Source organism: Haplochromis burtoni, unplaced genomic scaffold (genome assembly GCF_018398535.1).
Source record: "Haplochromis burtoni strain Fernald_Lab_line unplaced genomic scaffold, NCSU_Asbu1 Contig_138, whole genome shotgun sequence".
NCBI lineage: Eukaryota > Metazoa > Chordata > Actinopteri > Cichliformes > Cichlidae > Haplochromis > Haplochromis burtoni.
Window position 1 is genome coordinate 65,611 of NW_024582499.1, and position 22,111 is coordinate 87,721.

General features: G+C 39.7%; 1 protein-coding gene across 1 annotated transcript in view; it reads right to left on the reverse strand.

Moving 5' to 3' along the window:
* Window positions 1–456: 456 nt before the first annotated feature.
* The window catches only part of kcnd1 (potassium voltage-gated channel, Shal-related subfamily, member 1), an 85,322-nt gene continuing 63,667 nt past the window's right edge, over window positions 457–22,111 (reverse strand). Inside the window, exons 5-9 of the mRNA XM_005931147.2 lie at window positions 14,713–14,875; window positions 13,555–13,638; window positions 7,124–7,219; window positions 6,193–6,443; window positions 457–6,077 (exon numbers count right to left, since the gene is read on the reverse strand). Coding sequence (XP_005931209.1) covers window positions 5,870–6,077; window positions 6,193–6,443; window positions 7,124–7,219; window positions 13,555–13,638; window positions 14,713–14,875 — 802 coding nt within the window. The 3' untranslated portion in view covers window positions 457–5,869. The remainder of the gene's footprint in view (window positions 6,078–6,192; window positions 6,444–7,123; window positions 7,220–13,554; window positions 13,639–14,712; window positions 14,876–22,111) is intronic.

A 22,111-nucleotide genomic window follows, 5' to 3' on the forward strand; every position in this document is an offset into this window, starting at 1 on the left:
TTCATGGATTTTTTTTTCACATTCTGTCTCTCACAGTTGAAGTGTACCTCTGGTGCAAATTACTGACCTCTGTCATCATTTTAGGTGGGGGAATTTGCACAATCGGTGGCTGACTAAATACTTTTTTGCCCCACTGTATGTGAGGAGCAGGATTTTGAATTCTGGATTTAACAAGGAGCCAATGAAGGGAAGCCAGGATATTTTTAATTTTAGAGATATGCAAATGGAAGAAAGCAGTCCAATAAATTTGTTTAACATGTGCATTGAAGGACATGTCTTGGTCAAAAAATGACTCCAAGGTTCCTCACAGTGTTACTGGAGGCCAAGGTAATGCCATCCAGAGTAAGAATCTGGTTAGAGACCATATTTCTAAGATTTTAGAAGCAGAAAATTAGAGGTCATCCAGGACATTCCTGCAGTTTAAGCAATTCGTGTGTGTTATCTGGCTTCATGAATAGATAAAGTTGACAGATAGATAGATAAAGATAGATAAAGTATATAATGTTCTCTCTGTTTTGCACAGTTGAGTGTGTCGGGACACATTTTACTGCGTGTTGTATTTGTATATTTATGCGACATTTGTGTGACAAATAAAGGATCTTGAATCTTGAAGTTTGGTGTCATCTGCATAGCAGTGAAAATGTATGCTATGTGTAGACACAACATCACTCCCTTGAATTAGGTGCCTTGATTCCTAGGTCAGTGTTCAGTGCTTCAACAAGTGACAAAATAATCCTCTGAAAATGGTCAGATATCAGGAGTCGACTGAAAATGAGTGAAAAGCAGAGAAACTTCAGAAAACCAGGAGCTCGATTATATCAGATCACTTTTAAAATGATGGCTGTTTCTGTGATATTTGCAGGAGCACCTCTTACATATTTGTTATTATGTGAATCTGCAAATGTGCCTGCAGATTTCTGTACCATTTTATCTGGTAACAAAATTTGGTACAGGGCACTAAGTGTCCATGTCAGAATAAGGGGTAAAAGGAAACACAGTGGCTTGTAATCTGTATACACAACACTAGAGGTCAGTGTTTTACCAAGCATACCCCTGAATCCATTGATGCTAGAGCTCACAAGTTAGATACAAAATAGATCCAGAAATAATGAGCCAAGAGCGATTCTGGGGAATTTTGGACAGTTTGGGGTTTGTTACAAACTGGTGGACTTGCACGAGCAGTTTGTAACAGTGACGGATAAATGTTGAGGAACAAACGCAGCACACCACATTCTGATTTCTGTTGTCTTTATTAGTGGAATGGAATATACACCTCTGTGCTTTAATGCTGTTTTCTCCGTCATTCATCCATCGCTCCTCACTCTCTCTCTGAGACTGAACATCAACACTTTAACTCTGAGGCGTCTGAAATGCTGCTGATCATCTCATCTAAGCTCCCATTGTGTCACCTCAGGATCAGACCAGTGTGCTTCAGTCAGGTTCACCTGACATTTAAAAAAAAGTGACATTTAAATTGAATTACCTGTGCTCAAATGCTTTAGAACCACCACATCATTCTCAAAGCAACATAAATAAGTTAAAGAGCAACTTAACACCCAGTTTTAACTGGAAACAGTCTTTCACACATTCATCAAATCTGTTGCACACATAACTCTGGTTCTATGAGTAGCCTTTGGGCTTCTGGAAACATATAACAGTGTAAGCAGTAGACAGAGTCAGAAAGAACAGTTTATATTTTTCCCCAAGACTCCGGATCCTCATCAGGAGATTCCTGTTGCTTATAAATCTAAACACAGCATTAAGGAAAATTGTTATTTTCTCATTACTACATTACATTTAATTTCATCTCATTACATTTCTCATTAATAACTGGAATTATTAGGTTGCTCTTTAAACCTCGTGCTGAAACTGTGACATACAGAGAACATCTGACTGGAGGGGGGGGGGGGGGGGGGGGGGGTTAATGGATGAATTTGGACCTGCCGACCAATCACAATAAAATCTATGACTGCGGTAATCACTACACTTAAACCGTGATTATTACATCTCATGGTCAGGCCAGTCCCCAGGACAGCGTCACCCCCTAAATCACTACACGTATGCCCCGTTGTAAGCCATGACTGAAACGTATATATTACATCTCTATGAAGGTTATGACAGGACTAAATTACCAAAGCAGGACGCTCAAATTTAAATTTAGATGTTTCCTGATTTCCAGAGACAACAAAGCAACATGACATTAAACAGCAGATCCCAGTAAATTACAGTCAAGCCATGATTCCCAGCCATGGCTCCACCCATCAGCATCTGCATGAGTGACAGTACCTCACTCAACTTAAAAAATGAACTTGCTTCACAGTTTTGGAATTTAAAAGTAATAATAATTAAAAGAAACGTGTAAGGTAAAGGAAATGTAAAAGCAAAGTCAGAGGGCCAAAGAGGCCACAGCGTATCAGCTGGCTAATTGAACACAACCTATTTTTAAGTTTGATAATAACTGACTTAAAGAGTAAGCGAGTGGGCATCAATGCGCCTTTTTTGTGTAATTGTCATTTGACACAGACAGTGGGGGGGTGGATGCCAGCTGGAGGCCATAGCTACAGAATAAAGCGAAAACATTGAGACTGCGAAGGTATTTCAGAAAACAAGCCAAAGATCCGTCCAGCCCGTCCGTCCAGTCCCCGCTCTCTCATTAAACTACAGGAGAAAACAGATAAAATACCTATAACGGTATCCATGCATATTTGTGACTGCTCATCATACGAACACATACACGCATTCACACGTACACGCACAAACAGCCGCCCGACCTCGCGCATACACACTTTGCATTCTGGCGAGGAACATGCCTGAATGATTCACTGATAATAATCTGCTTCTCGGTAATCTAACTGCTCGGTGGTGCAAACACTCGTCTTGAAAAGATTCAGGGACAGAGGGGATGAGGAAAACAAACCAACAACTGGCAGGAGAGAAAACAATAAGAGTCGTCATGCAAAAGAACAGATGATGAGATTTTCTTCCCCACTATGTCGTGTTTTTTTCTCTTTTTTTCTCTGATATGCTTTATGAATTCCTATGATCAGTAGTGCTACTTCTACTGTACGAGGCTCATGCACGAAGGAACGCCAGTCAGATACCCGATGACTTTCATCTCTTTTTTCTTTTTCTCTATTTTTATCTTTTTTTTTTTTTTAGATTTGAGGATTTGATTGGAAGATGCGGGTGAAAGTTTATGATACAAAATATGTTACAGTATGTACCTCTTGTCTTCTGTCTGTGTGTCACGCATTCACACTTGCTCTTAAATGGTTCAAGGAAACGCTTCAACAAATCGCTCGCAGCTGAGCTCACACGTGGCCGACGGCGTCCACTCTTGAAAAAGCATGTATGGTTTTGAATGCACGTGCTGACGTATATTTAAAGGGTAACTTTCAACACATCTGAGCACGAGTCTCCGCCCAGTGAGCGCTGACGCTACATGCTTCCATAGATGCAAACAGAGCCTTTATTTTACTCAAATCAGTGCACTGAACTCAGTTAAACTCATATTGAGTTACCATTTCTTTCCGCCTGCATACTAAGAAGTAAAAACATTAATGTTCAACTTCAAATCCCATTTGTAGAGTTGTGATCATTATTTTAGTTATACAAGATTTAGATTTTTGTGGATTTAGCTGATAACAGACTGAGACTCTCGCACAGATTCCTCTCTGTCAGCTTTCAGATGCAAGTAAAGGAGTCTGGAGTCAATCTGGTCGCAGAGCGGTTTCATTACAAGTGTAAACATGATTACCAGGTGTATCAACAACATTTCTTTTACAGTTATGAAGTGATTTTGTTGGTTTAAAAACGGACTCGCCCGATCCATTAACAGTAACATACTTAGCTGACTTACTGTCCAGCTGATAGATGTTCACACGTTTGAATGTCACTGGCAGCCTCGTGCTCAGAGAAACAACTATTTGTAAAGAAGCATCATGACTTGTTTAATTGGATTATACATTTAAAAGAAATAAAACAACTAAAAATTCTAAAAGTTTCTCATTTGTTGGAACTTTAGTTTAGCATCATAACATTACCTTATGTTATAAGAGCATGTTGGCAAAAGATTAAATAAGCTCTATAAATATTGTGGATGAGTTACTCGTAATAAAGCCTTTAAAAGCATGAAGACATTACAAAAGAAACAGAGGATTAATGATATAAACAAGCGTGAATCATTGCTCATGTGGATGTTTTCCACTTCAGCAAAGATGTGAAAAACAAGCCTTTTTCTTCCAAAGTGTCCGTCGTCGGGGCGAACGTACTCTCAGCGCTTAAAGAGCTTTCAGTGTCGGCGTTTCCTTTCCCCTTCAAATCTATTGCAGAATACTCGTTATGTTCTCTCTCAGTGGAAAGATCGCATAACAAATGCATTTTTTTAGTTGCTTTACACTTTGTTCCCTGCAATAATTACTGTAGTTTTAAACACACACATTATAACTGTTATTAATATTATTCTGTTCATTTGTTGATGCTATTTTCCTGCTTGTTGTAATGTTGCATATTTTGAAAGGTAAAAGGCTCTTGATCCCGGTCTGGGCGTTAGTGTCAACACTGACAAACACTTCAGAGCTACAGTCAGACTAGACCAGAGTAATCCAGTCCAGGACCATTAATTTAACTCTCCACAGTTTATTCAGAAAACCAGGTGAGTCCAGTGCTGCTCAGACCAGCTCCTTAAAGATGCAGACTGCCCAGTGTAGTTTTGCGAGTTGCTCAACAAAGATTGTTGGGTTTCACTGAGCTTCCCAAATTATTTGAAGGTCAAGTGATCAAGAGTTCCCCTTCATGATTTCCTTGATTTTCTAAATATGAGACCTTCAGCTGCTCAGCGAGAACCGTCAGAGAGCTCGTCCAGAAACTCTTCAAAAATCCATTTGAGTGCAGATGAGTCTTTCAGCTTTTTGTTTAGAATTTAAACCTTCATGTTTCAAGCAAAAGAGATCCAGAAGTGAACTTAGCTGTGCAGCACTGTCGCTCCATTCAGGCTTCAACATGTAGTCTGTCGTTGGAATGAAAAGAAATCCAGCCAAAGAAAACAAAAGTTCCGGCACACGTTTCCTACAAGAAAATAAAAACCTCAAAATGTCTTAGCTATGGCCCTTCAAGCTGCTGAGGGTTATTTGGTTGTCTACAGGTCATCTCCATTAAATCTTTTACCAATAACTAAACCAGCCTGTTCTAAATGATCCTCTGGTGGTTGTTGGTCCCTCCCAAAGCAACAGGCAATGCTCTCTTGTTTTTATAAAACCACTCAGTCCATTCATGTCGAGTTTACACTGAAAAATAAAACTTCTGTCGTCAGCAGTCATTTAGCATGCCTCCTCTGAAGGAGGGAAAACGAAGCCAGCCAAACCATCAGCCAGTTCGGGATGACTTTTGGAGTCTTGGCTTCTTTTCCACTGATATTTCAGGTTGAACCCTTCATGGGTTTGTGCAATGAGATCTAAAAGGTCAAAACTGTGCAAGGCGGGTCAAATGTGTGCAAGGAGACAAAATGCATGAGGGTGGATCCTAAAGGTTTAAGAAGGTCTTTTGCTTCGTTCATGAAGTTGTAGCTTTTGATTTGAGCTTTTTTTTTTTTTTTGAGGTTCTTATTTTTCAGTTGTCGTTGGATGTGGTCGTACATTTTGCTTCCCATCTCACCTGCCGTTTTAGCTATACGACTGTTTAATCCATGTAACCAGCGAAATGTATGTGGAAGTTAAAGCAATCAGTCAGGAATCAATCTGAGTATTTTCTTCCCGATATTTCAGCTAGCAGCGCCCCAGATCCAGGATCAGAGGTTCAAAGGAAGGTCACTGGGAAAGTGGCTGGTGGGGCGGAGGGGTGTCAGGAGGGATGTCATGTGTGGAGCTGGAGGTTATAAGGAGGAGATTTTGACGGTTTCATGGGTAAAAGCTGTTGCTCGGGTGTTGCGCAGGATGCCGGGGATGGGGGCAGGCGATGGGGGGAGGCTTTCGTCCGGTGTGTTGGCCGGCGGCGTGGGAATGCTGATGATTGCAGCAGTGAAATCTTGTTCCCCGCAGTTCAGCTTTAGGTTGTCAGCCTGGGCGTTCAGACTGGAACGACTGAAATAAAGAAAAAGAGAAAAGAAAAGATAAGCAAAAGGTTGTTTTTTTATTTTTGTGATAAATTTAGATACGCAGGTGTGTATCTTTATCTGATTATAGCATCTGTGTTTACGTTTGTGGCGGTATGGAGGTTGTTTTGATATGCAGGGTGTCCAGTTCCTGGACGCTCCCCCGGCTGACTGATGCAGTGGAGTTAGCCAGGCGCATGGCGGCTCGCCTCCTGGCCCTGCGGGGGCAGCAGCCGGTGGGGTTGTTCTGTGCCCCCTGCTGGCTGGATAGAGAAGTGCTGCGACTGGTCCTGAAGCCCACTGACTCAGTCATACACAGCTCGCTGTAGGTCATCTCATCTGTGAACTCATGGTTCTGTAAGCAGAGGCAGGAAGGAGGGAGGTCAGCTGAAGTTTCAATCTTGCATGTGTGGATTGTGGAAGATGCGCTTTTGCATTTCTCTGAAGTCGTAAATCTAAATCTTTGTGATTTTCTGCCTCTGCATATTTTTGTGGCCTAATTTGTATGTTACAGTTATACAGTCTCTTAAATATATATTTTTTTCTTCTTATTTCTTTTATTTTTGAGATATTTGTGTTATTTTTAGGGTGTTTTCTGCGTATGATTGTCTTTTTGTCTTTAGTTTTTCCAGATGAAGCTGTTGAAATTCTTCTGTTCATTTATCTATGTGTGATCTTCAGTCTGTGACTGCTGACCGTCTTAAAAAGTGAAGCTAAAATATCTCTCTCTCTACACTGAATGACTGTAAGCTTATTTTAATGGCATGGATGAAAAGGGCTGAATGAAATGTCAATTTCAAAATGTACTGAGAGAATCCAGAAGGGCGACTTAAAGGAAACTTTGGTGAGTCTGTTTATCCAGCTTCTGTTTCTAGGATCAGAAACAGAGTTTATATTAAGGCTTTGTACAAAGACAAAGAACTGCTGAAGATATTTTAAACTGGTGTTCAAAAAAGTAAGAGGCAGCTTGAGTTCTGTCTGCATAAGATGTAATAGTTGATGGTCCTGAGGGAAATTAAATGTCTGAAACTTCACCGTTGTCTTCTCCAGACAGTGCAGCAGGTGGTGGTGTTGGTGCTCGAAAGCCGATCTGTTCTTCACACACAGAGCTGTGCTATCGCTGTCACGACCCTGAAAATACACACACGTAATAAAATTTGTTTAATAAATAGACTGTTTTGTAGAATTGGTGATGATAGCTTCACACTTTGAGGTTCTCTTAACAAACGTCCTTAATAAGGTTGTTTGCAGAATTCAATAATAAGGATTTCTCTTATGATCAACACTTCTTTCTACAAAATCTTAAGTTCAGTTCCTCTTTTTAATGTCAAATATCAACACATTCATGTATTCAATGAATATTTGTAGGCTCATACTGGTCTTTGTTTGCTTCTTTGACCAGTAAAACCACAATAATCACTTTCTATGTTGGGTCTGCTATGTTTGATCCTGAGCAATCCAGTGCAGTGTTAAATCTCCTTTGCACTCATGCTCATAAAACATGAGTGCAAATGAGCTGAGCTTGCTGTTTGTTAAAGGAATATGTACAGTGGTGCTAAAGTAGTGAAAAGGAGAACGGGTTTTAAAGCTACATATCTGTTATCTATATCATATTTTATCATATATATCATATTACACCAAATCAAATATGACTAAAGTAAGACTCTGGAAATGGAAACTATCTGCATTTAAAGGTTTACTGAAGAAAGAGGAAAGAGATAAAGCTGAGATGAGTCGGATGTTATGTAGAAACTCGCATCATCGGCATAAAAAACAAACAAGTACTAATTCCTTGAATGTGTTGGCTCCAGGCTGTAATGATGCCTGGAGTTTTCCAGGCAAATGAAAACATTTTTTACATGCTACTGGTCACATTGTCAGGAAACACTTGATTGTCGACAAGCTGGTCGACGGGCACAAACTAACTTTTAGCTGCATAACACTTCATACACGTGACAAAAGTTCAAAGTGCTTCATAGAGGAAACAGTTGCAATGTAAAAGTAAAAGAACCTGAGGACACAAGAAATGAAAATGTAATAAAATAACAAATCTTATTTTTAAAAGGAAATTAGGTGAAAATAAAAGTAGAGGAGGCAAAATACAAGGAAAATGAGAACATTTACTCGAATATGACTTCTTTTCCACTGGGTATCAGAAAAATTTGAGATGCTCTCAAATTTTGATACCTCTTGAATAAGCACAAAGCTGCCAACTATTCCTGAACAGAAACAGTCCATTTATTTGAATACAGTTTTCCCAACTCCAACTAAATGAAGGTACTTTCAGCCACTCCTTTATTTCCCAAGGGTCCCTACAAAGGATGGATTCAAGATGCCTTTCTTTACACCACCCGGGTTTGTGACCTACTGAGTTTCATTTTTCCACCTGGAAACTATTCAGGGATTTTCATGGTGAATGTGTTAATCAGTAAGCTTCAGCGTTTGTGCTTTGTTTTTTTCTCTTTTTGCATTATTGTTCAAACTTATTTCAGCTGCTGCTCTGTCTTCTAATCATTTCATCTTATTTGCAGCAGGGGAAGCATAAATAGATCAGAACATCTATTTTTGAGGTACGTGTTTCTTATGAGACTCATGAGTTTACTTTCATAAACTTGTGAAATGTGGGACATTGTCTGATTATGTGGGGCGGCGGGCTGAGGGATAAAGCTGCTGTACAGTCCCACATAAGACGGCACACCTGTTCAGAAGGACCATACTGTGTTTTCACCACTTTTACGATGCGTTCCTCTAACAGCTGCCGGCTCATACTGAGGTTGTAATAAAATAACTGCTTTTTTAAACTGTCACAGTTAAATAATCTGCGTTTAATAAAAGATTAATAATGCAGCAAAAAGAGGCTTCTGCATACATGCACTTTAAACAGTAACTTTTTAACTAATATTTGCTTGCACTTGTAAAGGAGTCATTTTTAATGCTGAGACTGTGTGATTTCCACCACTGGATTGGATGAGCTCATAATCTTCCCTTTGGCTCAGTCTCCTGAGACAAATCTTTGATTTAAAATGCAGAATTTTTTTCCTAGAATTCAGTTTTTTTTATCAGTAACTCATCTTCAGTTCACATTTCTCCACATTAATAAGAAACAACTGCAAAAGTTTTCCTTTCATGTTTTAAAAGGCCAAACTAAGAGCTGATCAACATCTTTAAGACTCTTTTCTTCTTATTTTAATCACCTTTATCTCGCTCTTTCTCATTTTGCTTTGTTTTTTTTTCAGCCGGCTTTTAATTGAGTTTTGTTATTTCCCTAAACTTTTTTTCACGTGTTATGATGAAGAAAAATGAAGCTCTCTTCTTGCCCTGTAGCACGGATTTCCTCCCTTTCTCCATATATTTGCCACTTTCTCTGCACCCCATTTTTCTTCCTCTTCACCCTCATTATGCACTCTTTAAATCCAGCAGTCATCCCTCATTTTGGCTCAGTGCAGCAGAGAGATTAAGAGTCAACAATATCTGTGTGAGTCTCTGTGTGAGACCCATCCACTCACCCTCTACCTGAAGCCTAAAGCCGTTTTCATGATAAAACATTTAAACCCGGTGAATCTTTCATCCTCTTGGCTGAAGAAAAAACTGAGAGTCTGAGTCACGATTAAGCTGAAAGATAAAAAAAAGAAAGTTCCTCAGATCTGCAGTGATTTAGATCCAGTTTATTTTCAGAATGTAATAAAAATATTCCTGCAGGTTCACACTGTGGGATGCATCCATCTAGTGAATAGGAACAAGACTAAAAGGCCGAGGGCTCCTCTGAATCTTTCATACTCCTCACACCCCAACAAATTATGTGAGTTCTGAAATTATAACAAAAAGAAGAAACCATTCTTTTCTCTAGTCTGAAAATGTTGGACAGTTATTGGTATTTAAATGGAAGTTTAGAGTGGAAACTAAAGGACATCTTTAATCACATTAAGTGTGGCTGTTCTGTCACATAGCTAGCATCACTAGCATTTTAGAGAAATATATACAAGGAAAAGATGCAAAAATGGTGCAGTACTGGACACCGAGAGATAGCTGCCCTATTTAGAGTTTCAGATTATTTATTTTATTTTGGCTTTTCTGCTGCGTCCCAAACAACAGCTGGATCTAAGGTGCTAAAACTGTAGGCTCACCCAGTTTGTTTAAATGTGATGCCAAAGGTTTCTTTAACAAGCATCCATTCAAGGAGCTGGAACTAACAAACATCTCACTATGACCTAAAACCAGAGTCACACTGGGGCAACAGTGTTTGGAGTCTCCATGAACGGCCAACATTAATGCAACTTTTACCATCTGTTGCCATCAACATACGCAGAAATTCCCATTAAACAGAGTTTGAACTAAATTAACTAACTGCTTTCATTCAGAGTCAGGCTAGAACCTCGTACATGTGAAATAAACATTCTGAAATTCCTGCACAAATAGAGATGTAGTTGCTGGAGGATACAAATTCAAGAGCAAAATGACATTGGCACTCAGCAACTTCGCTTTTATGTAGAAATATAGCCAGGATGCAACCGGTTTACGGCCCCTATGCAAACAGACCGACCACAGATGAGTTGTGCTGATTGGGCCAGACCAACTGTGACTCATTGCAAACTAAATCTGTCTGCATTTATAAACTCAATTCTTACTCTAGTGCGACTGAGCTATAAACTCATAATATGATTCACCACAGGGCAGCTTTTTTGGGACAGCAGTATCTTTGATGAAGCATGGGCCCATTTACACGCTGAGGAAAGTTCCTGATCAGTTTTAACATTTACTCTCTCATAGTTTTCCTGACTGTAAAAATGGGTCTGGCTCTTGTGGGTTAATGCCGAAATATTATATTAAAACTGTTTTGGTTGTCAGCTGCTTTTTAATTATTCTGATCATGTGTTTAATGTAAAATCTTAATCTGCAGGTGTATCTGTCAACGAAATGTAAGATAATATCAGAAGACTCTAATTAGCATTCAGGGTTATTTCATCCTGCTGAGGTTTCATCTGAAAGGTTTCTATGTGTCTAGGAAAAAAACACCAATTAGCTGCCGTTTATTATGTGCAAAACAACAACCTGTGCAGGATCCTGAAACTACCGAATTTGCCTTGTGCGATCAGTAAAGTATCTAACCGTCTGATTTAAATCTTCACAGTAGCCTAACTTGTTTGTGTCTGTTGCATCTGTGGACAGTGATCAGGTTCCACTGCTCTTTTGCCAAGTTACTGCTGGGGAAACTCTCCTCATGCGCTTCTTATTAGTGAATCACCAAACTGCTGAAGCAGCAGCTCTTCGTCTGTCTGAGGGTCTGAAGCGCTCTTTGTTTTGCTGCCTCTCTCTTAGTCTTGCCTCACCTCAGCATGTCAAAACTCATTAAATCTGCAGCTCACTTTTCTAAAAATTAAATACTGAATTCAATTTGCAGATGATAACTAAAATGACATTGACTGTTTGGGGGGATTTCGAAGAAAACAACTCACAAGTAAATCTTCAAACTTTCAGAAAAACTCTGGATAGTCACTGGTACCTGCTGTTTGATAGATGGATTTACTATTTTCTAAGAAAAACATTGTTAATGGACAAAATCCACATTTTTACAAAATAACTATATTTACACAATTAATACATTTCACTGTAATAATTGTCACGGTCCTGTTTTTGAGTCGGAAATCCTTCAAGCTTGACTTTCTTTTTGCGTTCTGTTAGTGTCGCTCATTAAAATAAAAACAGCCAGGCTTATAGTTTTAGCTGGTGTAATGTCAAAAATATAGAATGAATTTTGCTAGACAGTTTGAACATATTTATTAAGTCCACTGAGCTTTAAAGCTAAACATGACGGTGAAATGTGTTATTTGAGGGAAATTATAAACACAAATAGAGGGGAAAATATCATTTTAGTCGTGTAAATCACAGGGACTTATTTGTATAGCTGAGTCAAAGATGGGCGTGTCACAGAAGCTGAATGTGTGGAGTGAGGAGATCAAGTGCAGACATGCGAAGAGACAAAAAAACATGAGCCATTTATTAAGGCTGTCAAAAATAATACAAACAAAAGGGCAGGGCGAGGGCGAAACCTAAACTCGGTGAACTAAAGCTTAACATAAAAGTGGACACGGACACCTGAAACATGAAGACTCGGCATGAATACATTCACCTGGAAACACAGCAGGACAAACGGATGAGGAATGAAGACTAAATACATAAAGGAGGTGATCAGGGGAAGTGGAAACACACGGGGAAACAGCTGATTAGAATGGACAGAATGACGCCACAGGGAAGTGAAACTAAACACACTGAACATGGAACACCAGACCTCTTCAAAATAAAACAGGAAACATTAAGACTTAAAATGACGAACCGAAGAGGAACACATTCACTATAAACATACAGAGGGAAAAGGGAACTGGAGATGAGACATGGAAACAGAACATGATGGCTGGGGGAAACACAAACAAAGACAAAGACATTACTGAAACACATGAAGAGCGAGGGAGACGAAGACACAAGGGGAATCTAATGAACAATGAACTATAACAGGGCAACCTGGGGAAAACAAAATGAGCTTAAATTAATTTAAACATAAATCATAAACCATCCAGCTATATTGAACTCAAGCACTGGGTCAACCAACCCAGCACCGTGACAGGGCCCTGAAATGCATTGTGAGAAGTCAAGCTCACTGCAGCTAAAGTATAGATAAGTCATGATCAGCAGAATCCTAGTGAACCATATTATGGATTCAGATATCTGTGGTCCTAAAGGTGTTGGTCTGCAGTAGCTCCTTCACATACATTATGCTTATGGAGTGGATGCATGCCTGTAAGAGTGCTGTCATGATTAGCAAAACCAAGGAGGACAAAGATTTCCTGAATTTAAAGGTCAAACATCCTGGAAATCTTATTACAGAGCAAATGATGGATGATGAAGGTATTTATAACGCTGGATGATGTATGCAGAAGTAAACATCGTCATCCCCAAATTTATTGCATGTACATGTGGCCTGAAGATCTCTCTGTTCACAGTATACTGCACACCTCTCTGTGTGGGACACTTGTGGGCAAACTACAGGAAAGTGAGAAACTACATGTAGCTCATGAGGCCTCGTGCATGGTGGTTTTTACTGAACAGACCGAGATGCTTCAGGTCAAGGCAAATTTTCGCAGCTGCTGAAAGTCAGCACATTTGATGCCTCGTTAAGAAATCTCATGTAAAATTTATTTGCAGGCTCAGATTTATTTGTGGGTTTAACAGTTATAAAGTTTGGCCCCAAACATCAGCCAGCTTTCTCTTTGGGTGTACTTTTATTTGATTTTATCTTGTTTGTTGTGGTTTATGTGACTTTGTGTTTTTCACTCTGTCTTTAGTCCCTTTATCTCTCCTTACCTTTCCACAACTTTCTGAGTTAACCTGAGTGTAATCCAGCCTTCTTCCTTGACAGTGAGAAATCATCCACTGTTAGTGTGAGTGTCTGCGTCCATGTTTGTGTGTCTCACCCCGAGCCCTCGGTCTTCTTTGTACTGGAGGAAGGCGTTGGTTGTTCCTTTCTTTGCCATGCGGATCCGAGCCAAGCGCACTTTCTGTTTGACAGAAATACAGGAAAACAGCAGCGTCAGCGCCTCACACACACAAACACACACACACACACACACACACACACACACACACACATTGTAGAGGAGCACATCATCTGTCTCTAAACTCATAATTTTTCAGGTGAATTGCAATTTTTGCTGCAAAGCTCCAGTTTTCGGGCTTTAAAGGTGTTTTTTAATAAAACTTTATTTTTTCAGCTGATACAATAGAAGCATAAAGATGCACCACATGTACGTTTAGGGTGCACCCAAAGAATAACAATGAAAACTGATGGGCATGACAGCTACACAGAAGTCAAGCCAAAATATCACAGCTGCCTCCTATTGGCTGGGTGCAGTATTAGTCATCGTGCCAGAGGTGCACAACACCAGGAGAAGAAAGCAGCACAGTTCAGTGAACTTAGAACTGAAGAAGCTTCTTGGATGAGAGAAAAATCTCCAAGAAACTTAGATTATCTTGACCTGGATGGCTGAGAACCCACACAGACAAAGCAGCACACAGTTTCAACATATTTTGATTTCATTTATCAAAAGTGGGATGAAGCAGCGATGCTGCTTATCTTGATTTGCTATTTCTGTTTGTGCAGTGTATTAAACATTTTATGACTCCACCCAAAAAGCAAAAAAATGACCTGATTTTTCACGCCAGTGTCGATCCTAAATGGCAAGTGGCTAGAACGGAAGCACTGAAAGGAGATGTTCAAAGAGATGGCCTTAAAGGGTTGCCTTGGCCTGTCAGATGTTCGCTAGACCTCAGTCAAAAGATAACTGCTCAGTGAGTAAATGAATCAATGCATGGCTGAAATGAGGTATCTCTGAAAACAAAAGTTTTCAGCCAACTTTAATCATAAAGGGATTTTGTTTTAAAGGCCACAGTATCTGATTAGACTCATCCCAGAACACAGCATGGATGGGTGGAGCTTGAAGAGGTCAAAGGTGGATGTTTAGTTACATGGTTTTTATTTGTGTTGTCTTAAACCTGCATCAGAACCTAGAAGCTGCAGTCTTACTTCTTGGTTAGACTATTTTGAACTCGATACTGAAACGTCAGAATCAGACCTGCTGTGCTCTCCTCTTGTCCGCTCTCTGGTTCTGGTGGTAGATCCGGCTGAAGTTGGACACGATGACAGGTACAGGAAGGGCGATCACCAGGACGCCGCTCAGAGAGCAGATCGATCCAAAGATCTTCCCTGCGATGGTGTTTGGAACCATGTCTCCATATCTGCAGAGAGAAAACGTTTTTCATATGAAATTTCCGAATAAATGAATCCATTGATTCCAAGCAGGAGGTTAAGCAAGAAGAAGACTTCTTTATGGTGATCATTACATAAATAGCATTATGTCGCTCCAATAAACTTTGAGGCTGCGATTTACTATATAAACATAATTTAGACAAACAAGTTCAATACTGGGAAAATGTTGCCACTAACACGAATCACTGAAACTGGATATTTATTAGATTTTAGAGGTTTTTTTCAATCTGTGGTATTAGTTAAAAGATAAATAGGCAAGTTCTCCACAAGATTACAGTGCCAGTGTTGAAAAGCTGCTCACACACACACTCACAAATTCCTGGTCGCTGCCTCATGCGGCCTTCACCTTTCATTGTGCTCAGCCATAAATCACAGGTAGTGAGACGAGGACAAGTAAGAGGAGGAGGAGGAAGAGATTAGAGAGCTGGCAGGAGGCCAGGATGCTTTGTGTGATTCTGCTCAGACACACCGACGGGAGAAACCTGCAGCTGCACCAGTCAACAGTTTACTATACAAACCAGTCAACAGTTTACTATACAAACCAGTCAACAGCTAGAAGCTGATTGATGCTCAGCTCCACCTGTTTACTTTGTTTCTTTAAGTAAATATTCAGAGAGATATGATCAGCAATCGGTCCTCCGGTTTAAGAAGTGTCGTTGGATGATGCAGCCAAAGTCTCATTTTTGAAAAGTTTTCTTAGCTTTATTAAAGCAGAGATAAGCCTGAGAAATCACGGGCCGCGGCGTGCTCATATGATAGCCGTTGGTTAATCACAAGGTAGTATAAAGCATACTTGGCTCTGTTGTGCTTTTTGACTTTAAAGGGGATCATATTTGAAAAATGAACATCATGTTATATTTAATAAGGCTTGAAATGGGCAGATGAAACCATAAACTCATCAGGAAAAGTGGATCAAAGGAGCCAAAGGTCATTTTTCAAAACGTCTTTACAGCAGGACTACTGTTTTTTAAGGTGTTTGGACAGGTTTCCATTTTTGGATTCAGAAGTTATGTAATTGTTTCATATGCAGTCTCTGAGTAGTGATCTGTAAATGGCTCTGAGTCAGATGAACATTCATATATATCCATTTAAAATTACACTTTTTTTTAGCTTAGTTTATTTTATGGGAAATCTTAAAAAAAAACTGCACCACGTTTCATTAACGTTTCCTTTTTGCTTCCTAACCTACCTGTACTTTGTATTAGGATCTGAAATGAAACATTATCACACAATAACTTTGAAATGCTGCAGTAGTGTTTATTTGTATTTCTTTTAGCATCAAAAACCTTATTTTAGAAAGTTTCTCCAGAGAGACGTAAAATCTCTCATAAAGTTGTTATTATAATTAAGTCCTCAGTGAACTATGTACCAATCATTATTACTCAAAGAAATTATTTCTTTCCAGCTGATTAAATGATTAATTTGTAAGAACACATTCCCGTTTTTTTAACTGGTGTCTGTCTCACTGTGGATTTAACTCTTTATATTACACATATGCAAATCAGCACAGGTTGTACAGTAAATCAGATATGTAGGTAATGAACTGCAGCTCTCTGCTTGTGTACCTGCTGCATTATATATCCGTCCTTCTCAAAATAAGGCCGCGACCTTGTCTGCTGTGTGCTGCTCAAATCTTACAAGCCATTTTATTATTTTCCAAAATTTTAAAGCTAATTTTAAAGCTGTGCAGTTGCTCCTCCTGAAGATGAGTTTCATAATGAATTGCTTCTCATTCTTGGCATAAATCCTGTTTTCTAAATCTAATTCCACATGTACTGAAGTGCATTCAGCTGACTGACAGACTGCACAGAATGATTTGCATTTTCCCCTCCTTCCTTCATAGCTTTTCTTTATAGTCCATATACCCTACACTTTACCTCCTAGTATAAAGTGCAGAGATGGTCCGCATGGAGCCAGAACATCCTGAAGTTTAATCATCGAGAAAATCCCAGGTTCCTTATCTGCTCTCTTACTGGATCAAAATTTCTGTATCGAGGTGTAAAAGACAGACATTCGGTGGTATCAGTGTGTGTTTGCTGATTTCCTTTTTTTCTCTATTAATCGGTTTACTCTGCGGTTAGTTCGAGGCCTTGATTTCAAATGACCTGGACTCTGAAAGCTAAACATTATGCAGTGGTACTGAAAGACAAACACCGTGTGCTAAAAGCCATGTTTGAGAAGCTGGAAGTATATTATTTCTCCTAAAATGAGCCAGAACACGCTCACCAAACCTGATCCTCTGCTTTTTGAAACCAGAATTTCCACACTTCCAAACATCGGCTCAGACCTGCATCCCACCGTGTCACTCACATAAAGCACAAAGACAGAGTGAGACACTTCTGAAACAACTAATATGGATCTTTTAGGCCCTCTCGCTGGTCGACTTTCCACTCTCCAAAGCTAAATGACTTTAGCTAAGTGATATGCAGTTAATTGTTAAGATGCATCTTTCACCCAGCTCTGTGCTTATTCTTAAATTCACTGGACTCCTGGCTGAGGAGAGTGCATCACTGACTGTAATTCGCCGGGAGCCGAGGGCGTGCTGACGGCACGCGGGTCAGTTTTACTGAACCTCCAGTGTCCTCAGCCGGGAGACATATTGGCAGCTGGGAGCAGATCAATGGAGATAACAGAGGGCAGAGAGGAACAGAAGTCATCTGTAATTGTTGGCAAAAAGCACTCAGAAGAATCGACGGAGACGTCAGACTGCGGCCAAACAGCCAGGATGAATCTGTGCCGGATCTCTAACTGAACTCAGCCTGAACATCAGAGAGGCCTGTATCTGGATCCTCCCTTCTTCATCATTTCTCAAGTTTTTACATAATTTTTACTTCAAGGTTTGTAAAATAAGCACAAACTACAATTTAATGACATTTTAAAGCATATGTATGTGTGAAAAGTGTGCAATTTACAGAAAAATATACAGCCTGGGGTCCGATACCCAAAACTAATATTTAAATTTTACTATATTTCATCTCATTTTCATCTCTAGGCTTGTCTTGATCTCAACAGTGGAAATACAAAGAGGAATATATGGAGGACACGAGGACAAACGCTGACATGAAACACAGGCAGGCAAGGAGGTGGAAGTAAAGCAACAGGTAACATCTAATAAAAGGTAACAAAGAACTACAGCAGTGAAGGAAACAGACAAATACAGACACATGAAACTGCAAAAGACTAAAACACAGACGTAACAGCACAGCACACATGGTCAAGGACACACAGATACTATAAGATCAAACGTCATAGACCAACACAGTGACTAAACCCTACTGCCTACATCTAACCAACATGTTAAAGCTAAGTAAACAAAAACAAGTTGTGAGTCTTCCCTTTCTGGAGCTCGTGCACTGTGGTAGATTTATGCCAGGCCAGTTCCCTTCCAAATGTAGACTAAGTCTTTATGACTGTGGCAGCGTCACCATCAGGATATTAGTATGCTCCTAAATAACCTCCTATTGGCTTTGTTTCTGTGGTGCTGGCACAAAATTTTCACAGGAGAAAACATCAGAGCAGAAAGAAAACATCTCAGAAATCTCATTTTCAGACAGCAGCATAGTTCAGGAGTTTAACCCGAAATACTGATGAAGGGCGAAGTCATAAACTTGCCAACTTCCTACAACTCCTGATGCTGTAGAACAAGATGGGAAAACAGGCAACGAGCTGCTGCCAGCCGTGTGAGTACAGCTCAGAATGCAAATGAATGTAAATGGAAATGAACCGCTCTGTGACGGGCAGACGGCCGACCGGAGCATCTGCCAGCTGTTTAACTCCGTACAGCTGGAACAGCAGCCTCATTAGCCTGCACTTTATGGACCCTGTGATTCATGCAATTGTTGAAGAAGGAAGAAAGAGCCTGCACATTCATCAGGTGCTACCATCATTAGAGGTGCCCTAACAGCCAAGTCATTTTTCCCCCCGCGGGTGCTGCAATTTAATCAGTTCAACAACAAATTTACATTCCCTCGCAAATGTTGAAAACTAAATTGGATTTCATTGGCGATTTGTATGGATTTACAGAAAAAATCCAATTCAAACCAACTTCTAATAGCCATCTTATCACAGATGCTTCAAAACTCTCATTAAAACTTGTAAAATGATTTTTTTTTCAAATGGTGAGCGCAGCCGTATACAGAAAAACAACATTTATAAGCTGCAGTATTACAGGCGGCAGCACAAATGGATTTTCAGGTGTAACAAGAGGATGATACAAACGCTTTAAATCAGTTAAGCAGCTGTGAAACTAATATTCAGCACATCACTCATCAAGCCAGCTAACCCCAAATGTTCATGACCTTTTTCCTGTTTTTGGATAGAAGGGCTTGAGACAACAGAGATAGAGCTTAACTTTTTCCTTTCTGGGTTCAAGCAGATACCTGTCTGTTAGTATTACTGACATCCACTACTTGCATTTTAAGGTGTATCCCACAAACCAAATAGCAGATAGACTTAGCCTCCTGTGGGACTGCATCATGGGGACTGTAGTAACCTCTGTCTCTCTTCCGCAGCATGTCTTTATCCTGTCTTCCTTCTCTCACCCCAACCAATCACAGCAGATGGCCCCGCCCCTCCCTGAGCCTGGTTCTGCTGGAGGTTTCTTCCTGTTAAAAGGGAGTTTTTCCTTCCCACTGTCGCCAAAGCACTTGATTGTTGGTTTTTTCTCTGTATGTATTATTGTGAGTCTACCTTACAATATAAAGCAGCAACTCGTAATGCTCTTGGAGCTAAATAAATAAACTTGAATTAAATATATTCTGGGTTGAAACTTTTAAATCTTTTTTATTATTAATATTTTTAGTAATAAATCTCAGCTCTGTGAATGTGAAATATAAAAGAAATTACAGATTGACAATGATTTCATTTTTAATAAAAAATGACTGATGCTGTCTTTTCAATCTATCTTCTACCTGGTGATTTTTGAATTCGTTTTTTGCATTTCTACTAAAACTGAAATATTCTTTAATACTCCTAAATATCGTTTTCAGTCTTTGTGCTGAGAGAGTCTAGGCTGAATATTCAATATACTGAATACTCTGTGGATATTCGTTGAAAGATTGTCACGTCAGTTTTTGCTGATCGCTGTTTTCTTTGTCTTCAGACTTATAGCTAATCAAATATAAAGTATGAAACGTTTTTATACAGCAAAGCTTGGCACAGCAACAGCAATGTCTGATAAATGTCATGCAATCATGGCTCATTTGCTTTCTGTTATTATAGTGCGTTTGCTGTTTACTGCTGGACCTAAATTATGAGACATATTCAGCTTTTCCTCTTTTAATACCAACAAACACGCACACGCTCCATTTCTCTCTCGTAGCTGTAAAGCGTCCTCCTTGTGTTTGTGAGTTTTTACTACCAGACGGCATCAGTAAATCTGCAGTGGCCCTCCGTCCAGAGCCAAACATTACACGCAGTGCCCCTTTAATGGACCATAAATTAGCTTTGATGCGGCTGCCTGTTGGTTTGAGGGAGTGTGTGTTGAATGGAGGCATACCATGGTGAAACAGATTCAATAAACATGGAACCAACTTGTCTGAAAGATAAAACAAAGCTGTCGCACTTGTGTGCAGCTAAAGTTACATTAAATATGTTCATATCCTTTATTTTTGTGTCACAGAAATCAATTCAAGTTTTAAATTAAGGCTTAAAACAGTCTCATCAGCGTCCTCAGCCCACAGCCTTTACAATGAAATGTAATCAGGAAATGATTTATAATTACGAATCTCGCTGATTCCCACTTGAACGTGTCGTCTGTTTCCTCATTTATCCACATGGTTTCTGTTTGGATGTTTTGGTGGTATCAAACACCATCCTTCTGGAAACATCATGCCAGCAGCTCCTCGCTTTATTCTTTGCAAAGACTGTAAACTGTAAGAAAACAGATGGATTTAAAGTACTGGGCCACTTAAACACTGCGCCTGCAGAAGCTGCTCGGCCATGGAAACCTAAGCCTTGAAGCTCCTGGTGCACAGCTTTGTGCTGATGTTAATGCCACAGGCAGTCTGCAGTTACTGATTCAGCAGACTGTTGGTGAGATTTACACCATCAGCTCCACTGCTCTGAAATGCGACTGCAGAATGTGACAGAGCGGTTTCTAAAGACTTCAGTGTGGCAATAACATTGCTTATATTTGACTGTGGAACATCTAACAGGAGAGACGCTTCACAAAGTGACTGATTTGCGCATCTTTAGCACATCCTATTCTTTCCCAAATGATTGTAAAAGTAGACTGCGTGGCCAGGTGCGTGATTTTATACACTTGTGACAATATGACTGAAAACACCTGAATTCAAAGATTAAGAAGCACACTTGAGTGTGTGTTTATTTAAGATTTCTTTCCATCCTGTATCAGAGCCAGGTATTATCTATTAGTAAACGCAACCTGCAGCCACAGAAGCTACACTTAGTGCAGAGGTAGACTTTCCCCACTATGATTAAAATCGATGCAGCGTTCTTGTACTTTCTTTCTCTAGCATCAGTTTTTTGTTTTGTTTTTTTGCATCAAGGTTCAATAACTTCAGTGTGTCTGAGGCTGTTTGATTAGGTGGGAGATTTTTTATACCCCAGTCAGGCCTGTTTTTCTTATTTATAAATTAAGGTACTTTTTAAGCAGATCTATAAAAATATGGCGTAGAGCTCTGGATGGATCTATGGTGGATCTAAAGATGAAGAAGAAGAAAAGAAGATCAAAAGGTCAACCAACTACATTACCCAGAGTGGCCCGAAGGCCCACAGCCATTCAGCAGAAAATAATCTCAAACATAAAGCATGGTCAACCTATGAGCCACCTCCTCTATAATGCATAGACACATTGTATATGGATTATAGAGTACATACTCACATAGTGCTCAGAGTGCAAAGGCACAGACTCACAATGAAGCCTGATTTATATTTAACTCATTCAGACAAAAACATGACTTTAATGGTTTATCTTATTCACTGACCCAAAGAGTATTACTGCATGCACACACACACACACACACACACACACAGTGTAGAGTCTGATATTCTATCATTTCCACAATTTCCATGAAGATGGAAACTGTACAGTTATTGTACAGTAGCTGTAGCATGTTAGCAGCTTTAACATTAAGGAAATGAATGAATATGAATGCCGTTTTATTCATTCAAATTGCATTTGTGTAATGGCATGTGTACCGGGATGTTCAACGTGCTTCTGACAGACGGAGAGCGTGTGCATC